Consider the following 19236-nt stretch of genomic DNA (forward strand, 5'->3'; position numbering starts at 1 on the left):
GATCCTATAAGTGCATCGGACAAAAACTTAACCCGTAAGATATAAATGCACCCACCCACCCACACCACCACCCATATTTCCAAGTGTCTTTGCTCAATATTTTATCTGCATTGCATTTTTTGCATGTTGAGTTTGTTTCCTCCATATTAACAGAAATATTGCCTCTTTCATGATGCCAAAGGTTTTCAAAACAAAGATTCCTATTTTAGACAACTAAATTGCGGATAACGATATTTAATGGAAACGCTTTTTGAAGTTGTTATATATGAATGACTAATATCTCAAATAATCTCTGTTTTACAATCAGAGAGTAACTATTCATCAAGACCACCAGCTCTTCCATTGACGAACCCCGGCCATCATTCAGCTCAAGACCCTCAACTCCTACTTCTAGGCCTCAAATTCCAGCAAACTTGAATTCCCCCCTTCTTCTAATGAAAACTAGACAAGTCTGTTGCAGATGACGTCTATTTCGCTCACCTTGTTTTCCCTTCGTGTGTTGTTGACCCATGTGTCACTTGAATGAAGGGTGTTTCATCTTTTGTACTAAATCAAATGCTTTTCGAGCAAATGACTAGAATAAAATAGCAGGTTTTGTATCTAGCAATGTTATTCCATTCCATATCAGGGTTCCTTTTTTCTTGTCTTATGTTTTTCCATCTTTTCGGATTAATGTACTATATCAAACTGGCAACTTTGATTGCTTGTTGGCTCTTTTGAATAACTAGTAGAGGGCCCGCACAATGCGCGGATATTGTTATAAGCTACTATATGAAAATGTTAAGTAGAATGTTGAACACATGTTAAAAGTAATAACATTAAGTAACACCATTTTATCAATTTATAAAAATATTGCAGTAAATTTTCAATAAGAATTTCTCAATATAACGAGACATATAGTAATAGGTAATGTGTTAAATCAATTCAATTTTTCATTAACATAACATTCATTCTTGGGGCGAGCAAAAGGCTAAGCTAAACATGGGGCTAAGCTGGAAAAGGTTCATGGCTTTCTAGGATTAGAGTCTATGTAGGTCCTGGTGAATAATGCAAGAGAACATGAGAAAATGAGAGACATAAAGAGAAAGAATAGAGAAGTATTGGAGGATGGGTTCTGAAAATGAAGGTTAAAAACTTAATTAAAAAATAAAAGCGTTTAGTACATGTTGAACTTTTTTATTCACTTACCAGTTACCAGCATCCCCATGGAACGTCACCATGGAGTGTCTATGGATGGAACTATTTTGAAGCAAAACTTCTTTTCTTCTCCATAGCCTATTTCATTATGCTTACCACCTGCTATCTCATTGATAAATTTCAACTTAACCATATTTTTTTGCCAAGATTTTGTTGAAGCCTTTGACATAAGGAAAATGAGATGTATTTAAATTCCAATTTATCTCAAGAGAAAAATACAATATAAATATAAAACAAAACAATGAAGGGAACAAAAATTATTTCACTAAAATAAAAGTCAAAGGAGAAAAGCTCTCATCTTCTTTCTCAATCTAAAGCAACAACACATTTTCTGACACATAGATTTTAGGAATATCCGGCATAGAGCCTCCAAATTGTTAATTTTCCTTGAACACAAGTAAAGGGAAATATTCAATGTTTGGTTTTGCTAAATATCTGGAAGTAATATAGACTTCTTGATATATTGCAAATGGAGCAACATTAATATCATTTCAATTGGGCAAAGCACGGTGCATTCATATCTTGAAAACAATTTTAACAAACAATATATTAACATACTAAAAATCTAATGAATCTCACTCTAATATAGAACAACATAACATTAAGCAAGTTAGCAAGTAACTAACAATACCTGATCGGACTCTTATATGCATCCATATCAGAGTTCTCATGTAGAACCAAATCGAGCCTATCAATTTGCACAACTATCGGATCTACTCATACATTATTTACCAATGGCAACTACAAAAGCACTGCAAATCAAAACCAATATAAAAATAAAAAATAAAAAAAAAAAAATAACCACCATTAAAATAACTGAAGAAAATCAAAATTGTTGGTGTTTTTTTTTCCCCCCTTTCTATTTGATTAGTGAAAATTTAGATGGATCAAACCTTATGCTCTAATGATATTCAAATACTATCAATCTTCATGATAATGCACAGTGAACAGTGAGAAATGTATTGTAATGGAAGTCTATTAACAGGATGAAGGTTTACATTAATTATTTACCAACTTCAAGTTTATAAATCAAAGACCAACAAAAGCATAGTATTCTCATAATTAAATTAACAAAAGACAAAAAAAAAAACCAATATTTATAATCCCTCTTCATAACCGATTGCTACCTATACAATGGATTAATTAAAAAGATGAATCTTGCCTTAAATACTGGCTAAATTAAGAAGACAATGAAAACCCACTGCTTTCCTGATCGCTCCTAAGAGTCGATTCTTAGATATGACATATGAGAAGGACTACCATAAAGAGGAATTGTACCAATAAACCAAAGTTGATGCTAGTGATGTATAGACCATATCGTTCATGTGTCCTTGACTGGTTTAGAAAATTGAAGGTTAGCTGTGAAAATTTCAAGGGACAACTGAAGGTTAAGAAGAGAATAAACTGGGGAAGATAGTAGTAAATTTAATAATAGTGAAATGAATTGAGTTGGAAAGTCCAAAGCATTGATAAGAAGCATTGAACGTGAGTAATTGGTTATTGATTCCAAGCTAGTGACAATTTAATGTTAGCCAATTGGATTTGATGGGGGAGATGAAGAGTTGAGAGAAGGTGGGAGGAAAGTCAATAGAAAGACTATTGCAAAGGATGTGCCACATGACAAAACCTCATGCACTCTTGCATGAGATCTCTGCTTTTATATATATATATATATATATTGATTAGCAACTAAGTATTCTAGTTTTTTAATTTGTCTTTGTAAGACCAGTATTTATTTTTGTTTTAAGTTCTTTCAAGAAATTGAATAGATTTAAATTTACCAAATGAAAGACTGCTGTGAGCTGTCATTTTTTTTCCCCCTTCACTTAGAGAAGGGTGTTGTAGGTGGCACCTCAAATGTTTGTAACATAAGTCTCTAGTATTAAATTTGTACCATTAAATTTGAGATGAATGAAATCTCGTCATTTAAAAATGATATTGATGACACAAGTGTTGTAGCTCAATTGGCACCTCCTTATACACAAAGTGCTTGGGATTCAAAGGGAAAAAGAGATTCAAGTTGCAGATTTAGCAGTATATTATAACTATCTCAATATAGATATATATATATATATATATATAATTTTGCTTACTACCAAAACTTATTAATGATTATTCATGTATAAAAGAGGAAAGCCAATCAACACAAACATCAGATGTTATCTAACAAAACTTTTTTTCATATACGACGTAGACAAGAGTCTTCTTAGGACCATATCACCTAGAATGTAAAGTCTTCCAACACTTCATAATGGAATCTACATGCAAAGATAGTTTAAATATATGTAACTGCTTATAAGTTTTATTCTTGCCCCACAAGATAGGAATGTACCAACCTTAGTGGCTCCTAAATCAAACGTTAACACCATTGAAATTTGATATCAAGGTGTCCATAGTTTGAGAATGGAACTCCAGTGACTAATAAATCTAGTAAAAACGACGATAATTCAGTTAGGAGTAAATCAAATAAGCCAAAGAGAGAGTCATTAATAATTTCGATTATATAAAATTTGCAATATTGATTGCAGGTCATTCAAACCAACAAAATAAAAACTATTATATGTTCGAAGAAATAAAAAACTAGCAAAACAGAAAGTTACTACAATCAATTAAGATCATCACTCAACTATGACAAAAATGAAGGAGGTAAGTCCCTTGCTGGTTTATAAAGCAGTGGTTCATAAGGCGGCGGTTCATAATTAGTGCTCATGGGACTGCGAGATTCTTTCATCATACACAGGATTAGGGCATAGCAGTTGACAACTCGAAGGCCACACTCTATGACGACAGACAAAAGCCTTGAACACGAAACCTTCAAAGGTTTTCAGAGTGTACTCAGCAGCAGCAACCGCGCAGGACTTGGCCTCAAAATGAATTTTAATATTAAGCCCAGCAGCGAGCATTACCATAATCTTCACAAGTCTCAAAAATTCAAAATCCGTGCCCTACGCCAATTTGTTCAATTCAAATTGAAGATTATTTAGTACTATATAGACTGGCAGACAGATAGATAGATAGATATAAGAAGAAACAAACCTTTACTTCGTTGTAGCGCTCTAACAGCATCTCTCCATAAAGAGAATATTCATATTGTTCCTCCTCAGATAGCTGAGAAACAAGCAAGTTTAATACTCTGATTAGTTATACATCGCAGAACATACTATACAACAAATCAAGTCTAAAAACAGACGCACACAATGTTGCGCTTGCACATACCTTTGTATATGGGAACCATTTTGGCCGAGGGTAGGCGGTGGCAACGGTAGGGGCAGGGGGAAGGGTAGGATTAGGATTAGGGGGAGGGATTTTAGAAGGGCGAGAGAGGTTGATTCTGAGGATGGGTCTGAACTCCAACCTATATTTGGATACATAACGGCTTTGTCTTTTTCATGTTCAGAAATGAAGTCTTCATAGTCTGAAAAGATTACGTCCCCATAGTCCTCCTCATTTGCCATCATTCAATCTTTGTAAAAAAAAAAAAAAAAAGGTCAGTAAACATCCACAAACAGAGAGCAGAGTAGAAGTTTTGATAAACGTCGATCGAAACCCTAGTAAGAAAGCAACAAAACCAAACTAATCCAAAATTGAAAGGGCACGCCACGGGGCGTAAGCAGAATGCTTAATAGATACTTGGCACACGGCAAGCGTTTTGATGCTGAATCATTGATGAAATTAAAGTAAATTACAAATTGCCCCCTTCTAACTTATTGAAATTCAATTCACTGCGTTTTTGGCCATGGAGTTTCAAATAAGCCCTGTTGATTCCTGAAGTTTCACAAATGAGCGGTATAATTTCATTTTTTGTACATCGACAAAGAAATTAACAAAAGACTAGGGTCCCAAGGATTTGATAGGTATGCTAGTGTAATATGGCATAAGTGCCAAATTTTCCCCAACCAACTCCAAAAATCACTCACATCAGTTATGCATCCATTGCGCAAAATGTATTTTTATTACAGTATTTGTGCAAATATACACAAGCACTTTTTTGTGCATTTCAGTTTTTTTTTTTTTTTTTTTTTTGCATTTCTGAAGGATGAATGAAAAGAGAAAATGAGGGTTCTAGTATGGAGAGAGAGAGAGAGAGAGAGAGAGAGAGAGAGAGAGAGAGAGAGAGAGAGAGAGAGAGAGAGAGAAGAGAGAGAGAGAAGAGAGAGAGAGAGAGTTTTTTTTTCTTGCATTTCTGAAGGATGAATGAAGAGAGAAAATGAAGGTTCTAGTATGGAGAGAGAGAGAGAGTTTTAAAAAAAATTGATATTTTAATGAAATAAAGTATAGAATAAATAATCTAATATGGGTGTTTTAAAAAAGAGATTAAATTATATTGCTAAAATATAAATATATCTAATCACATGGGATAACATCTCAATAAACAAAATATTTCATGTTTTAAGTAAAAAGTTGATGTAGTGTTATTAGGTAAGTAAGATATACTAAATTTTAAGTAAAAGGCTAATGTAACAATTTCTTATTAGATGATGTAAAACATGAGTTTTACTTTACTTTTACATCCCATCTATACCAAAATCGAACTCTTTGAAAAATGGTTAAGTAAAATAGAAAAAGAAATTCTTATACTAAAATAAACAAAAATTTGTATGAATTGATGTGAATGCTTAGGGTGGTTTTAATTTTTGGTACACTAAACACAAGGAGTTGGAGTTGTCATTTAGGGTGAGTTTGAACTTTTTATTTCTTTGAGTCCTTATGGAAGCAATTCTAATAGAGACTAATGGGAGGCCTTAATTGGATATGTTTGAAATTTAGAGAATTCAAATGAACGAAAGTGAAATAAGTGACCTGAATTGAATTTTAATCAAATATAGAAGATGAAAAAAAAAAAATGAATGCCGACATGCCGTCTGGGTTGCAGGTCATTCAAAAAAAAAAGTTATATGTTCGAATAAAACCAAAAACGGGAAATTCACTCCAATCAAAGGACGAACAACTCTGCAGCAATCCCGACTCAGTGATGACTCCCTTTTTCAATGAAAATCCCACCACCCACAATGTTTTAAAAGGGAATTGAAGTGTGTTAAAAAAAAGGGAATTGAAGAGTAACAAAATATGTTCATTAGTGGTTTTCAATGGATATCGGCAAAGTGTTTAAAATGTCATGGATTATAAGCCTGGTGCTAAAAATGATAAAACTACTTTTTTTTTTTTTTTATTTAAGTGCTTTCAAGAAACTGAATAGCTTTAGATCTAAATGGAAGACTTTTTTGAGAAGTCATTTTTTTTTTCCCTTCACTTAGAGAGGGTGTTGTAGATGGCGCTTCAAGTGCTTGTAACATGTTTGAAACATAATCTTTAGTTTTGAATTTGTACCATTAAATTTGAGATGAATGAAATATCATCGTTTAAAAAATTGACCCATCTTCAAACACAAAGTTCTAGAGGATTTAGGAAAAAAGAAATTCAAATTGCGGGTTTAACATCATCAGTTGACGAAATCACTAGATCCTTGTTTCACATACATCACAGACATGAGTCATACTAGAACCATATCACCTAGAATGTAAAGGCTCTCAACACTTTATGGAATCTACATGCAAGGATAGTATATAAAGGCTAAGATTTTAAGCCTTTGAAAAGAAATAGCAGATTTCCTAAATGATTAATGATATCTCAGTCAATCTCAATTTAATTCACTGGAGATTATATCTTTCAATAGTCCTAGCTTAAGAGAAGGCAATAGCATTCGAGTAAAGCATGCAAACATCAGGTAAAACCTATGAATTCTCATTCCAAGAGAGACCTTTTTCTCTGCAAGTCATGGGAGAAACCTATAAACCCGGCTGCAACAAACATAGCATAGAGGTAGTAACAAAACAACTAAGTTAAAAATTAAGATCACCCAAAGAAAAAAAAAACACAAAGAATTTATCCCCCTGAAAATCAGATATGCAAAAGAGAGAGCCACTAATAATTTTGATTATATAAAATTTGCAATATTGGTTGCAGGTCATTCAAACCAACAGAACAGAAAGTTACTACAGTCAAATTAAGATCACCGCCCAACCTTGAGAGTCAGGGCAAACACGGATGACCTTCCACTTCATAAGTGCACACGGGGGGGCGAGATTCTTCATCATACACGTAGCCAGGAGGATCAGGGCGTAGTAGTCGACAAGTCTGGGGCCACACTCTATGACGAAAGTTCCAATACTTCAACACGAAACCTTCAAAGGTTTTCAGGGTGCACTCAGCAGCAGCAGCAGCAGCGCTGGACTTGGCCTTAAATTGAATTTTATAATTTAAGCCAGCGACAAGCGATACCATCATCTTAACAAGTCTCACAAATTCAAAATCCGTGCCCTACACCAACCAATTTGTTCAAATTGAAGATTAATAAGTATATAGACAGATAGATAGAAAGAGATAGAGAGATACATAGAGATAAAGAAGAAACAAACCTTAACTTGGTTGTAGCGGTCTAACAGCATCTCTCCATAGAGAGAAAATTCATATCGTTCCTCCTCAGAAATCTGAGCTCTCAACCAGTTCACCAAAACCCTCGACAAGGAAAGATCACAATTAAAAAATTCTTGCTAAGTACAAAGCATTAACACAGAAAGGAAAACTACAAGAACAAAAATCTCAAGCAAATAAGTATATAATCGTTAATTTAATTTAAGCCCAAAAACAGCGGGCAGTTACCATTGTTTTTACATCTAAACCAAAGTCCCATAAATACTGGGCTATAGATATTGTTCTCAAAGCAAATTAAAAAAAAAAAATGTTCTAAAATTAGACTTACAAAAGGCCCAAATCACAGCGGGCACCCAAATAAAAAAATAAATAAATGAATAAAAAAGGAAGAAATTTTTTGTAAGTACTACGTTCAAGCATCGTCGTCGTTGGTGGGGGCATTCTCAGGAGCATCTCCTTCTAGAGCCGAGGATTGGGCAGCTTCATCAACTGCCATCTCCTTGTCCACCTCTTCTAAATCTAAGTTCTCCAGGTCCACTCCGGTGGGATGCTTGACAAGATACCTCCTCAGAAGCTCAAAACCCTTTAAGTACCAGCTGAAGAGGACTGTGTTGTACTCGTCAGTCTGCTGGAAAGCCTCAACGGCCTTAGCAGCAATGATTTTGAGCTTCTCCTTAGCACCCAGAAGTTGTTCATCTTTCTCCAGGATCAGCTGACGCTCGGCTCTAAGGTCGTCACTTAAAGTCTTGGCTTTTTCCTTTAGTGTGTTGGCCTCGTTCATAGAATCGATAAGTTTCTTCTTCAGCGCCTCCAAAGATTCTTCATCACACATGTAGCCAAGTGGATCAGGGCGTAGTAGTCGACAACTCATGGGAAACACTCTATGATGAAAGTTCCAATACTTGAACACGAAACCTTCAAAGGTTTTCAGGGTGCACTCAGCAGCAGCGCTGGACTTGGCATTAAATTGAATTTTAATATTTAAGCCAGCGGCACCCGATTCCAACTTCTTAACAAGTCTCACAAATTCAAAATCCGTGCCCTACACCAACCAATTTGTTCAAATTGAAGATTAATAAGTATATAGACAGATAGAGAGATAGAGAGACATATAGAGATAAAGAAGAAACAAACCTTAACTTGGTTGTAGCGGTCTAACAGCATCTCTCCATAGAGAGAACATTCATATCGTTCCTCCTCAGAAATCTGAGGAACAAGCAAGTTTAAGTTTAATAAAAAAATAAAAAGTCTTCTATTCTTCTATTCCTAATAAAAAAGAAAAGACCCACACATTGCACATACCTCTGTCTCTGAGAACCATTTTGGCCCGCGGGAGTGGAATGGGTTTAGCTGTGTGAACAGACGGTGAGGCTGAAGGTTGGAGTCGATGGTAGGGGGAGGGGTAGGAATAGGAATAGGAGTAGGGCGAGGGGGAGGTATTTTAGAAGGGTGAGAGAGGTCGATTTTGAGGAGGGGGTCTGAATTCGAACCTATATTGGGATCAATAACGGCTTTGCCTTTTTCATATTCAGAATTGAAGTCATGGTAGTCTGAAAAGGCTACGTTCTCATAGTCCTCCTCGTTTGCCATCATTCAATCTTAGTACAAAATAAAAAAAATTAAAAAAAAAGTCAGTAAAAATCCACAAACAGAGAGGAGATATAGTAGAATAGAGAAATTGAAAACAGAAATAGAATTGGGTTTTGATAAACGGTCGATCGAAAACCTAGTTAGAAAACAACAAAACCAAACAAGAAGTAAAAAGAGAACGTAGAGAGGGAGAGAGTGTGTTTAAGTACTAAATTGCTAATCCAAAATTGGAAGGGCCGCGCGAATTAAGCTACAGGGCGTAAGTTGAACGCTTGGTAGATACGGCAAGCGTTTTGATGCTGAATGAATCATTAAATTTTAATTAAATTACAAATGGCCCCTTCTAACTTTAATTGAAATTCAATTCACTCCTTTAATTTCACTTTGATCAATAAAGCTTTCTATAATTTCAAAATTGTGTACTATTTTCCTTGCATCGGTAAAGAAATTAACAAAAGACTAAGGATTTGGTAGGTAAGCATTCACATTTACCTCGTGTAAAATGGTTTAAAGACCAAATTTTTCATAACTTCAAAAATTACTTACATCAATTTATGCATCTATTGTGCAAAATGCATTTTTGTTACACTACTTGTGCAAATATACACAAGCACTTTTTTGTGCATTTCAATTTTTTTTTTTTTTCTGCACTTTGTGAGGATGAAGAAATAGAGTAAACGGTGATTGTAATATGCAAAAATAGAGAAACAATTATATAAATAAATAAAATTTTATATTTAATGGAATAAACTTTAGAATAAATAATCTAATGTGGGTGTTTTGAAAAATGATTAAGTTAAATGGAAAAAATAGGTTCCTATGTTAAAATTTAAAAAAAAAAAATTGTATGACTTGATGTTAATACTTAGGGTGGTTTTAATTTTTGATACAAAATACACTGTGAATTGGAGGCACGAAGCTATCATTTAGGGTGAGTTTGAGGTTTTTTATTTTTTTGAAGTCCTTAACAAAGCATTTCTAGTAGAAGACTAACGGGAAGTCTTAATTGAATATGTTAGATTAGAGGAATCAATTGAATGAATGAAGTTAGAGACCTGAATTGAATTTTGGTCAAATATAAAAAGTGCGAAAACAAAAAATGTGAACATGCCATTTGAGTGGTAGGTTGTCAACAAATTTTATTGAAACTTATTACTAGGGATGGCAATTCATGTTCGTGTGTCAGGTTTGTATTATGTCAACTCATGAGTATTCAATTATATGGGTCAACCTTAACCCGACATGTTTATTAAACAAGTCAAGATTCCTCAACTTTAACACAACTCATTTATTAAACAGGTCAGTCATATCGACCTTTTCATCAAATTTAATCAAAATGAACAAAAAAAAAAATTAGTATTAACCAAATTGATATGAATTATGAAAAACAAACAAAAAAATATTTTTAATATAAAATTTAGAACTAATGAGTAACTGCATTATAAATAATCATTCAAAACAAAAGTATGTCTTAATATCTTAATATCACAAATAATTAATCATAATATGTCCCAAAAAAATAAAAATAAAAACCCACAACAACTAATAAGATTATATACCTAGGGTTTGAGGAGTATATTGATAAAATGTTATTCAATTAAATGGGTCAATCAGGTCAAACGAGTTCTATGTGATAAACACTGACCCAACCCATTTATTAAACAGGTTAGTCGTGTCAACTCGAATATAACACAAATCTATTAAACCCCAACCCATAACTTATTAATTTCATGTCGTGTCATGTCGAGTTCACGAGTCATGTCTAATTTTGCTAATCCTACTTATTACGTCGACATAGTGGACATATATTTTCATAACGCTATGTTCGTTTCGTTTCTATAATAAGCACCTTTTAAGGTCAATACTTTTGCCTAAACACCCACAAAGTCGCCTCAACAATCACTTTGAAAACGAAAGGCATGCGATTTTTTCTTTTTTGGGGGAGAATAAAGTACAAAACGAAGGGCGTTTTTTCCGTTGATTCCTTAAAAAAACCGAGGAGCCCACTGGAACAGAAGACGAGAACATTTTTATAAAAAAAAAAACATGGAAATGGGGAACTCTGTCTTTGAAAAACCAAGGTCCACGCAACTTTCTTCTTCTTTTACCTTTACCAAAACATTTATATATTCTTTACATTCATCATCAGAGTCACAGTGCTTGTTCAGAATCAGAGTGTACAAGAAATTGAATGAAACCAAAACCAAGGATCAACATTATCATGTGGAGGTTCATGGGATCAAGATTAACTAGTTCAACAAGGTGTATGTCAACCTCAACCAAGGCCCTTTGTAGGTTTGGTTGGTGGGACCGTGTGAGCCCAGCTGCTAAGGACCCCATCACTGGTGTCACTGAGGCTTTTCTTGCTGACACTAATCCCCACAAGATCAATCTCGGAGTGGTACACTTTTTTCTTTTATAAATTATGTTTCACCTTTCTTTTTCTTTTTTTTGTGTGTGTTTCTGATTTTTATGTGATACTGGTTTTAATTACAGGGAGCATATAGGGATGATGAGGGGAAACCAGTTGTTCTTCAATGTGTTAGAAATGCAGAGGCAAAGATTGCTGGTTGTGATTTTATGTGAGATTTAATTGTTGGGTGTTCTTTGATTGAGCTCAATCTTTCTTCTTATTCTTCATTTGTTTTTGCTAAAATTCAATTTAGTTCTTTGACTTTTACTTTATGTCAAATTAGTTCTAAGGTTTAACCTTTGTAAATTTAGTTCCTCACTATGTAAAAATGAGTCAATCTAGCCCTTATGTCCAAATCTGTTAGCAAACAATTTCGTATAAACATTCTTTATTTTATTAAAATCTAATTGAAAACATAATGAGATGTGCCATTTAATAAATTGATGATGACATGTACCATTTAATAGATTGGTGAGTAGTAGTTTAAAATTGAAAAATTGTTATAATCTAGTAAAAGTCAAGGAACTAAATTGATTTATTTTCCCTACTTCCAAGTATTATATTCTAGTGTGATTTTGTTAGAAATGTTGGTAGGGAGTCAAATGCTACTGCAGTGGGTTCAAAATTGGTGGAGGAGAGTGTAAAACTGGCTTATGGAAAAGATGCCAATGTTGTAAAAGAAGGGACTTTTGCTGGGCTCCAAGCTCTTTCAGGTACTGGTGCATGTCGTCTCTTTGCTGAGTTTCAGAGGCGTTTCCATCCTGAATCACCAATTTATTTTCCTGATCCAACTTGGTCCAAGTAAGCTTGTTCTGTACTCTTTGAAAAGGTTTTTCACTTTGTATGTTGATTTCACTATTTTATTATTATTGCTTTTAGATTTGATGAGTTGTTATTATGGTTAAAATACTTGTTTCTGCATCGACTTGGAATAAAACATAACTTGATCAATTAATCATTGCTTAAGTACTTTGGGGTGTAAATTATTTCTTTTTTTTATTGTGCATTTCATAGCCACCCCAATATCTGGAGAGATGCCCAAGTTCCAGTAAGAACCTTCCAGTACTACCATCCTGTTTCGAAGGGTTTAAACTTTGCAGCTCTCATGGATGATATAAAGGTATAAGAGTCTACTTGGATTTGTTAGTCATGAGGTTGAGGATGATACTGTTTCTATTGATGCAAAATAGATGTCATGCTTTCTAAGCGTCTAACGCTTCATGCCACTCAAACAATAGAAGCATATTTGTTCAATCAATAATGAAGATGCTACATTTAAGGACTTTTTTTTTGAATATAAAATCACTTTAGAACATTGTAATGTCAATAAAATGGTCCTTTTTGACAATCTTTTAGTGAAAATAAAGTAAATTGAGTGTTTTAGACTGCAGTCAATTAGAGAGGATTTTAACTTTTTCTTATTCTTTCACCAAAGGTAGAAACTCATGCATATCACATGCATTTTACAAGTGTTCGAATTTTGAGTTGAAACGTGGAATCAACCAGTACCCACTTCTGTAATCTTTAGCCAATGGAATATTTTTTGTCTACATTATCAATTGACTGCTGTGTATAACCTTATACAACAATGGAACAAAGGAAATGATTGACCGTCTTTCGTTTATTTCATTCGATGGTGTTTAGAATGCCCCAGATGCTTCCTTTTTTTTACTACATCCTTGTGCTCACAATCCAACTGGAGTTGACCCTACTGCAGAACAGTGGAGGGAGATCTCATATCAATTTAAGGTAATTTGTTAAATATAGTCTTTACCATATTTTTCTATATCTCTAATCATTTCAATCATTTTTCAGGTAAAGAGTCACTTTCCCTTCTTTGACGTGGCTTATCAAGGTTTTGCAAGTGGAGATCTTGACATGGATGCCCAAGCAATCCGGATTTTTCTTGAAGATGGACATTTGATAGGCTGTGCTCAGTCCTTTGCCAAAAACATGGGTTTATATGGACACCGAGTTGGTTGTCTCAGGTAATGAATTAATGAGCACTTAGTCTAAAAAAATATGAGAATCTCTATCATTTTAATCAATGGGCAACAGGCAGTAGGTAATGGGGCAGTATATGTAAAATGTTTTGGAAAACAAATTTGGATGAGACAGAGCAATGCACTCCCTTGCCATACCCATATAGATTCAATCTTTAGGTGGACAGCAAGTACTACCTAAATAGTTAATGTGTTATTATGTTACTGAAATGGCTCTCAATCTGTCTTTTGGTGTGGAATTTAGCATTCGTCACTTCTTCTTACCCCGCTTAAAATTTTAGTGTCCTTTGTGCTGATGCAAAGCAAGCAGTTGCAGTTCAAAGCCAATTGCAGCAGATTGCCAGGGCAATGTACAGCAATCCTCCTATTCATGGTCTATTGCTAGTCTCTACAATCTTGAGTGATCCAGAGACCAAGGCGCTTTGGGTCAAAGAGGTGAAGGTAATGAAAACTTTCATATGTTTTTTTGGTCCATTTTTTTTCCTCTTCCATTTGGAGTAGGGACTAATATGTGCCTTTATTGATAACCTTACACTATAATATAAGGTCATGGCAAATCGTATTCAACAAATGCGGTCTACTCTGCGTGAAAGTCTTGAGAAGTTGGCTTCTCCTCTCAACTGGGAGCACATAACTAACCAGGTTGGGTGTTTGTGTATGTCTGTTTTGGACCAGTATATGTTTGTTTAATGACTGAAGTTTTTTAGTGTGGTTTCACAACAAAATGTTTGACTAGTTGAGCACAAATTCTTGTTAACTCACTGCTGTGCTATGCTGTAGGTTGGGATGTTTTGCTTCTCTGGCTTAACTGCTGATCAGGTTGATCGGCTAGTGAGGGAATTCCACATATACTTGACTCGAGATGGACGTATGAGGTATATTTATTTTTGAAAAATTAAGATTTTTGTTGTTTGTACTAATTCCTTTTATTTTAAATTTTTTTATAAAAAAATGCCATAAACTATTTCTACCTGTACTTATACATCATCATCGGCAGCATGGCGGGTGTAACTACAAGCAATGTGAGTTACTTGGCAAATGCAATACATGAAGTCACAAGATATAATTGAGAAGCCTCAAATGTCTGTTAACAGGAGTCTTTAGTTTTACATTTGTACCATTTATTTTGAGATGCTTGAAATCCCATCCTTTACACATGATGTTACTTACTACCAAAACTTAATAGTGATTATTCAGGAATATAAGAGGAAAGCCCATGAATACATATATCAGATGTTATCAGCTATTGCTGAAACTATGGTCCAGGCCCACAAATGATGAAATTGCTAGTTCCTTGTTTCATTTACACTGCAGGCAAGGTTCTTATTGGGACCACATCACCTAGAATTTAAAGCCTCTTACACTTTCTATAATCTATAGATTTAGAACATTCCTTGTGTGGAATCTACATCCAAGGATAGTTTAGATCTGTGCAACTGCATTTAAGTTTATATTTATCCCACTTTTGGCATGATAGAATGTTCCACCTTAGAAAAGTTCTGGCTCCTAAATCAGATGCTGCAACTTTGATTTGGACTTGTCATTTTATCTCTTATTTCTTTTTACATGATTTAGGACCATTTAAAATTTTAAATGACATATTACTAGATATACTCTTAGATCGTTTCATAAAAAAAAAATTAAAAAAAGATATACTCTTAGATTTGTAATAATTAAATAAACTGAGATACATCCATTTGAAATGAAGAGAATACTATTTCAAAGAAAGCAAGAAAAAATAGTACACACATTTCCTCGTCTTGTCTACCATCAATTGCAGGACTTGTAGCATAGGTTAAACTGTAATTCTTGATGGAATTCCTGTATCGATGCCAGAAAATGATAAAAGAAACTGACAACAAATGGAAGATTGTGATACTGTTAAAGATCATGGTACACTTAATCTTGAGTAGAAAACTACTACTCATGCAGATAAGCATAAAAGTTAAAAGCAAAACAAATCAATATGCTATTTGACACCAGAATTGTTTTGAATCCATGGAACGTCTGGGGTGAATGCATCAAGGAATAGGATGTCTTGTTTCTGTCTAAAATATGCCTTACAAATGATGGCCCAGATGCACATGGAGCCACCAGGGACAAAGTCCAAGTTGCTAGCAGATGAGGTGCCCACAATTTATAGATAATGAACGAAAATGACTTGAAGAAGTCTTTGTTTGTTTGATTAATATCCCAGTCTCTGCCTTTAAATTTCGTAAGGTTGTTCAGCCTTTTCTTGATTAATTAAAATGCGAACAATAAGATCTTTAGGGTATGTTTCTGGCTTCCATTTTCTTGGTTGATTAAAAGAATAAAGGATTTTCTTGGAACATCTCAGGGGACGTGTTAATGGCTTTTCCTCTTACTAAAATACCAAATTAAGGATAGGATTTTTTGTAACTATTGACATGATTTATTGTGATTGGCACATAATGAAAATAGTATTAGTGGTGAGTTAAGATAGAAATATGATATTAGTGGTAAAGTTGAATAAAAATAATGTTGTTCTAACCATGAAAGACTAAATCGTACTGTATTTTTATCATTACTTAATCATAAACTGTTGTCAAAGGAAAATGGTGAATATGAAAACTATGATAAGACAACACAATGTGCTATCAAGCAAAAAAGGCCAATAGGCTTCATGTTTTGTGAAAGCAAAAGGTCTAATAGAGTAATAGACATCGGCTGTAAATTTGTTGAATTGGTTTTTTCATTTACAAGTGCGATCTTTTGCATTGTTTGTTGGGTTCTAGAGCAACAAGAACCCTGCTTTCTAGGAATCCGTGACATCCAAAAGTTACATTAAGCAAAAAAAAAAAAAAAAAAGCAATTCACTTTACGCTGTGCTAAATTGATTCAAGCATGACCAAATTGATATCACTCAAAAGCATCATGATTGTTAAGACCATAATCTTCTTCATGCAAGTCCTCGTGAATGAAATTGTCGTTCTTCACCGACCATTGCGATATTATGGATCGTGTACAAGGCTCCTAATAAAGTTAGGAGATTTTTTATTTTTTGTGTGGATGAATAGCCTTTTTTCCACAATCTATTAATTGGGTTAGCTAGACAAAAAGGACGTGTATCTGTCAATTAAGTTACAGATTTTTACACTCCTATATATATATATATATATATATGTTAGTGTGATCAAAATCAAACACTTCCATTTCCCCCCTCCCCTCTGTTGTTGTGAGTATCAAAAAAAAAAAAAAAAAATCAAACACTTCTTTGGGTAAGTGTGTGTGAATGAACAAAACAGATTTTCCTCTTTCAATAAAAGTGACAAAACCTTTCAATGCATGAGCTTGATGAGGACAAGGCAGGACCAAAAGATTCCAAATCAATTGCACTCGCTCAGAATTAAATATCATGACAGAAACCTCTATCCATCTTCACTCTTTGCATTAAATAACCACTCAAAGAAAGAGAGATGTACAATTATACATCTAAACGACCATGTTCTTTAACAATCAACTAACCAAATAAACCCCCAAAGCTGTTCCTTCTAGGAAAGTTAGTTCACCACAAGATGCTAGTGTCTAGTCATAACTCTGACATCTCTTGCTAAGCCTGAGTTGTTTCTTTCTGTGTGCTAAATGCTAATATTATAGTATACTCGAACAGGTAGAACATCATCTTCATTTGAAATTTAATGCATAATATCATTGGGGTAGGTGTATTTCACTGGTTTGAAATATGCCAAATTCAACAACATTTTAATTAGTAGCATAGTATTACATTCTCAAAAAGTCTAATGACACAATTTTTTCACGATTGTTGAGGTGAAAATTGTAATTGGTACACGATAACATTGATTTTAATGGTGGTCTTTTGTGATATTGCATCAATTATAATTTGTCATCTCAACAAGTTGTGAAATTTGTTGTGTCTATAGCATTTTGTTGTTACATTTTAGATTTGAAGAAGAATATGAAAAATAGATATAAAGAAGGGTGAGTATTGCTGATAAATTACATGGTTTAGATACATCTTGAAAGCCAAATTGTTATTTTTCAAACAGCATTTAGCACCATACATTTCACTTTCAGTAAGTCTAGGTAGTCCAGATAAAGTGGCTACCACAGAACAACTTAGGCAGCCTAAAAGATTAAATATGATATATAGATTGAATGAAAACTATGGAGAAGAGTGCTACAGAGAATCTATTGGCAGTACCTAGATCCATTGCCAACCTTTGATGACAAGGTCACCCTTCCTATGCCAAAACACAATGTTGAAGTTGGTGAACCTAAGGTGTCATCTTGATCATCACCTCCCCTGGAATTGAAGGATGAGCTTCTGCTCCTTCCATGATACCTTGTAGGAGTACTATTTGGAGCAAACATTGATGAATCTGATATTGATGATGACCTTGAAGATGAAAATGAAGAGGGCAGTGGCGACAAATTGATTTTTTTAAGACTAGTTTTTGAGAACAAGGCATGTAAAAGACTGGACCTTGAGTGCTTCTTGATGGGGTTTTTATTGGAATTGGAATAGTAGGAGGGAGGTGGAGTAAGAGGGGGAAGAGTAGAGTCACAAAATGTGTTTTTAGGAGTACCAGGCCTAGACTCCCACAAGAATGGAATAGCACCAGGTTTCTCTCCATAATACACTCTAAGAGAAGGATTAGCCATGGAACTTTCCTTGGATAAAAGCCTAGAGAAGAACTTGTCACCTTGCTTAATTTGAAGAGACTTTTGGTGAAGCTCAGGACTACCACTATACATTTTAGATTGATGGGATTCTTGGGGTTCACTGAAAAAAAAATAGAAGAGGATTTGAAGATGGAGAAGAAGAAAGCTTAGCTTAGTTTGATATATTTTGGTCTATGGAAGACTACCACACCGTGAAGTCCTTGTGAATATATATATATAGATATTCTGCTAGTTAATTTAATTGTCAACCTCAAGATGCTTTAGTGACAAAGCTTGATGTATTTTTTTTCCTAACCATGGTGACCCCTGGCCATTGCCAATGCTTATTTTACTGTTGAGAGAATTCTAGTATGCATTCATGTACCCTTAAAGCTTGTCCACGAAATGAGATTTTTCTATTTCATGGTCAAAATTTTATTTTTTGAATCTAATAATATACTGAGTGTTAGATCATTTAACATTTTTAATGGCATGACACTTGATACAACTTTATATTTATAATATATAATCTGAACTATTAATCAATCCATTCAAATAAATGATGATCAATTTTCCTTGTCCTCGGTGCCTAAAGCACCTAAAGCAATAGTACAAAATGACAAGACCCTACTCCTTTTTCTTTTTCTTTTTTCTTTTTCTTTTTTCTTTTAAAGATAGAGTGATTTTAAACACCTTCATCTAGAAGAAATTACAGCAAATTTAAGAAGAGAGATTCCTAGCCGAGAAATTGTCACACTATTTTGGATAAAATTCTTCACAATTTTACATGATCCAACTCTAAAGTCTATACCTGATATCCTCTCTGATCAACCGTTGATCCCTTCTTCTATCAAAATTCTTCCATTGTAAAATTGAGCATTTCTTTAGCATAGACAAAACTTGCAAATGATAATTTTGAAACTCTTTGATTTCAATTTTTGAATATCCCAATCATCA

At 34.1% G+C, this 19236-nt stretch overlaps 3 protein-coding genes and 1 long non-coding RNA gene across 5 annotated transcripts; 1 reads left to right on the plus strand and 3 right to left on the minus strand.

The window, feature by feature from the left end:
• Positions 1-3858: 3858 nt before the first annotated feature.
• On the minus strand, positions 3859-4634 carry LOC136070500 (uncharacterized). Its single transcript, XR_010631723.1, has 3 exons — positions 4414-4634; positions 4234-4305; positions 3859-4142 (listed from the first exon to the last, which is right to left on the minus strand). It is a non-coding gene; the product is annotated as an uncharacterized LOC136070500 (long non-coding RNA).
• A 2468-nt stretch (positions 4635-7102) lies between these two features.
• Positions 7103-9369, minus strand: LOC111990387 (uncharacterized). Its single transcript, XM_024022161.2, has 4 exons — positions 8932-9369; positions 8764-8835; positions 7614-8671; positions 7103-7515 (listed from the first exon to the last, which is right to left on the minus strand). The coding sequence occupies exons 1-3, from the start codon at positions 9220-9222 to the stop codon at positions 8042-8044; spliced, it is 993 nt and encodes a 330-aa protein (XP_023877929.2). The 5' UTR covers positions 9223-9369; the 3' UTR covers positions 7103-7515; positions 7614-8041.
• Positions 9370-11279: 1910 nt separating this feature from the next.
• LOC112034161 (aspartate aminotransferase, mitochondrial) lies at positions 11280-14860 on the plus strand. 2 transcript variants are annotated; one of them, XM_024066952.2, is made up of 10 exons: positions 11280-11620; positions 11716-11801; positions 12215-12433; positions 12647-12752; positions 13277-13381; positions 13448-13620; positions 13917-14076; positions 14182-14277; positions 14416-14510; positions 14633-14860. In XM_024066952.2, exons 1-10 carry the CDS (start codon positions 11411-11413, stop codon positions 14703-14705), a joined length of 1323 nt encoding a protein of 440 aa, XP_023922720.2. In that variant the 5' UTR covers positions 11280-11410; the 3' UTR covers positions 14706-14860. The 2 variants fall into 2 exon arrangements, with proteins under 2 accessions (XP_023922720.2, XP_023922721.2); XM_024066953.2 differs by having other exon boundaries at positions 12227-12433.
• Positions 14861-17805: 2945 nt separating this feature from the next.
• Positions 17806-18372, minus strand: LOC112034162 (uncharacterized). Its single transcript, XM_024066954.2, has one exon. The coding sequence runs from the start codon at positions 18370-18372 to the stop codon at positions 17806-17808; it is 567 nt and encodes a 188-aa protein (XP_023922722.1).
• Positions 18373-19236: the final 864 nt, after the last annotated feature.

This window comes from Quercus suber, unplaced genomic scaffold (assembly GCF_002906115.3).
Source record: "Quercus suber isolate HL8 unplaced genomic scaffold, Cork oak 2.0 scaffold_238, whole genome shotgun sequence".
Classification (NCBI taxonomy): Eukaryota; Viridiplantae; Streptophyta; class Magnoliopsida; order Fagales; family Fagaceae; genus Quercus; species Quercus suber.

Excerpts from the sequence above, each read along its gene's own strand:
- LOC111990387 (XM_024022161.2), bottom strand. The coding sequence starts at position 9,222 with ATGATGGCAAACGAGGAGGACTATGAGAACGTAGCCTTTTCAGACTAC. Across the intron at positions 8,836-8,931 it reads AATGGTTCTCAGAGACAGAG|ATTTCTGAGGAGGAACGATA; the intron begins GTATGTGCAATG and ends CTTGTTCCTCAG. Across the intron at positions 8,672-8,763 it reads ACCGCTACAACCAAGTTAAG|GGCACGGATTTTGAATTTGT; the intron begins GTTTGTTTCTTC and ends TGGTTGGTGTAG.
- LOC112034161 (XM_024066952.2), top strand. The coding sequence starts at position 11,411 with ATGAAACCAAAACCAAGGATCAACATTATCATGTGGAGGTTCATGGGA. Across the intron at positions 11,621-11,715 it reads ACAAGATCAATCTCGGAGTG|GGAGCATATAGGGATGATGA; the intron begins GTACACTTTTTT and ends TTTTAATTACAG. Across the intron at positions 13,382-13,447 it reads AGATCTCATATCAATTTAAG|GTAAAGAGTCACTTTCCCTT; the intron begins GTAATTTGTTAA and ends ATCATTTTTCAG.
- LOC112034162 (XM_024066954.2), bottom strand. The coding sequence starts at position 18,372 with ATGTATAGTGGTAGTCCTGAGCTTCACCAAAAGTCTCTTCAAATTAAG.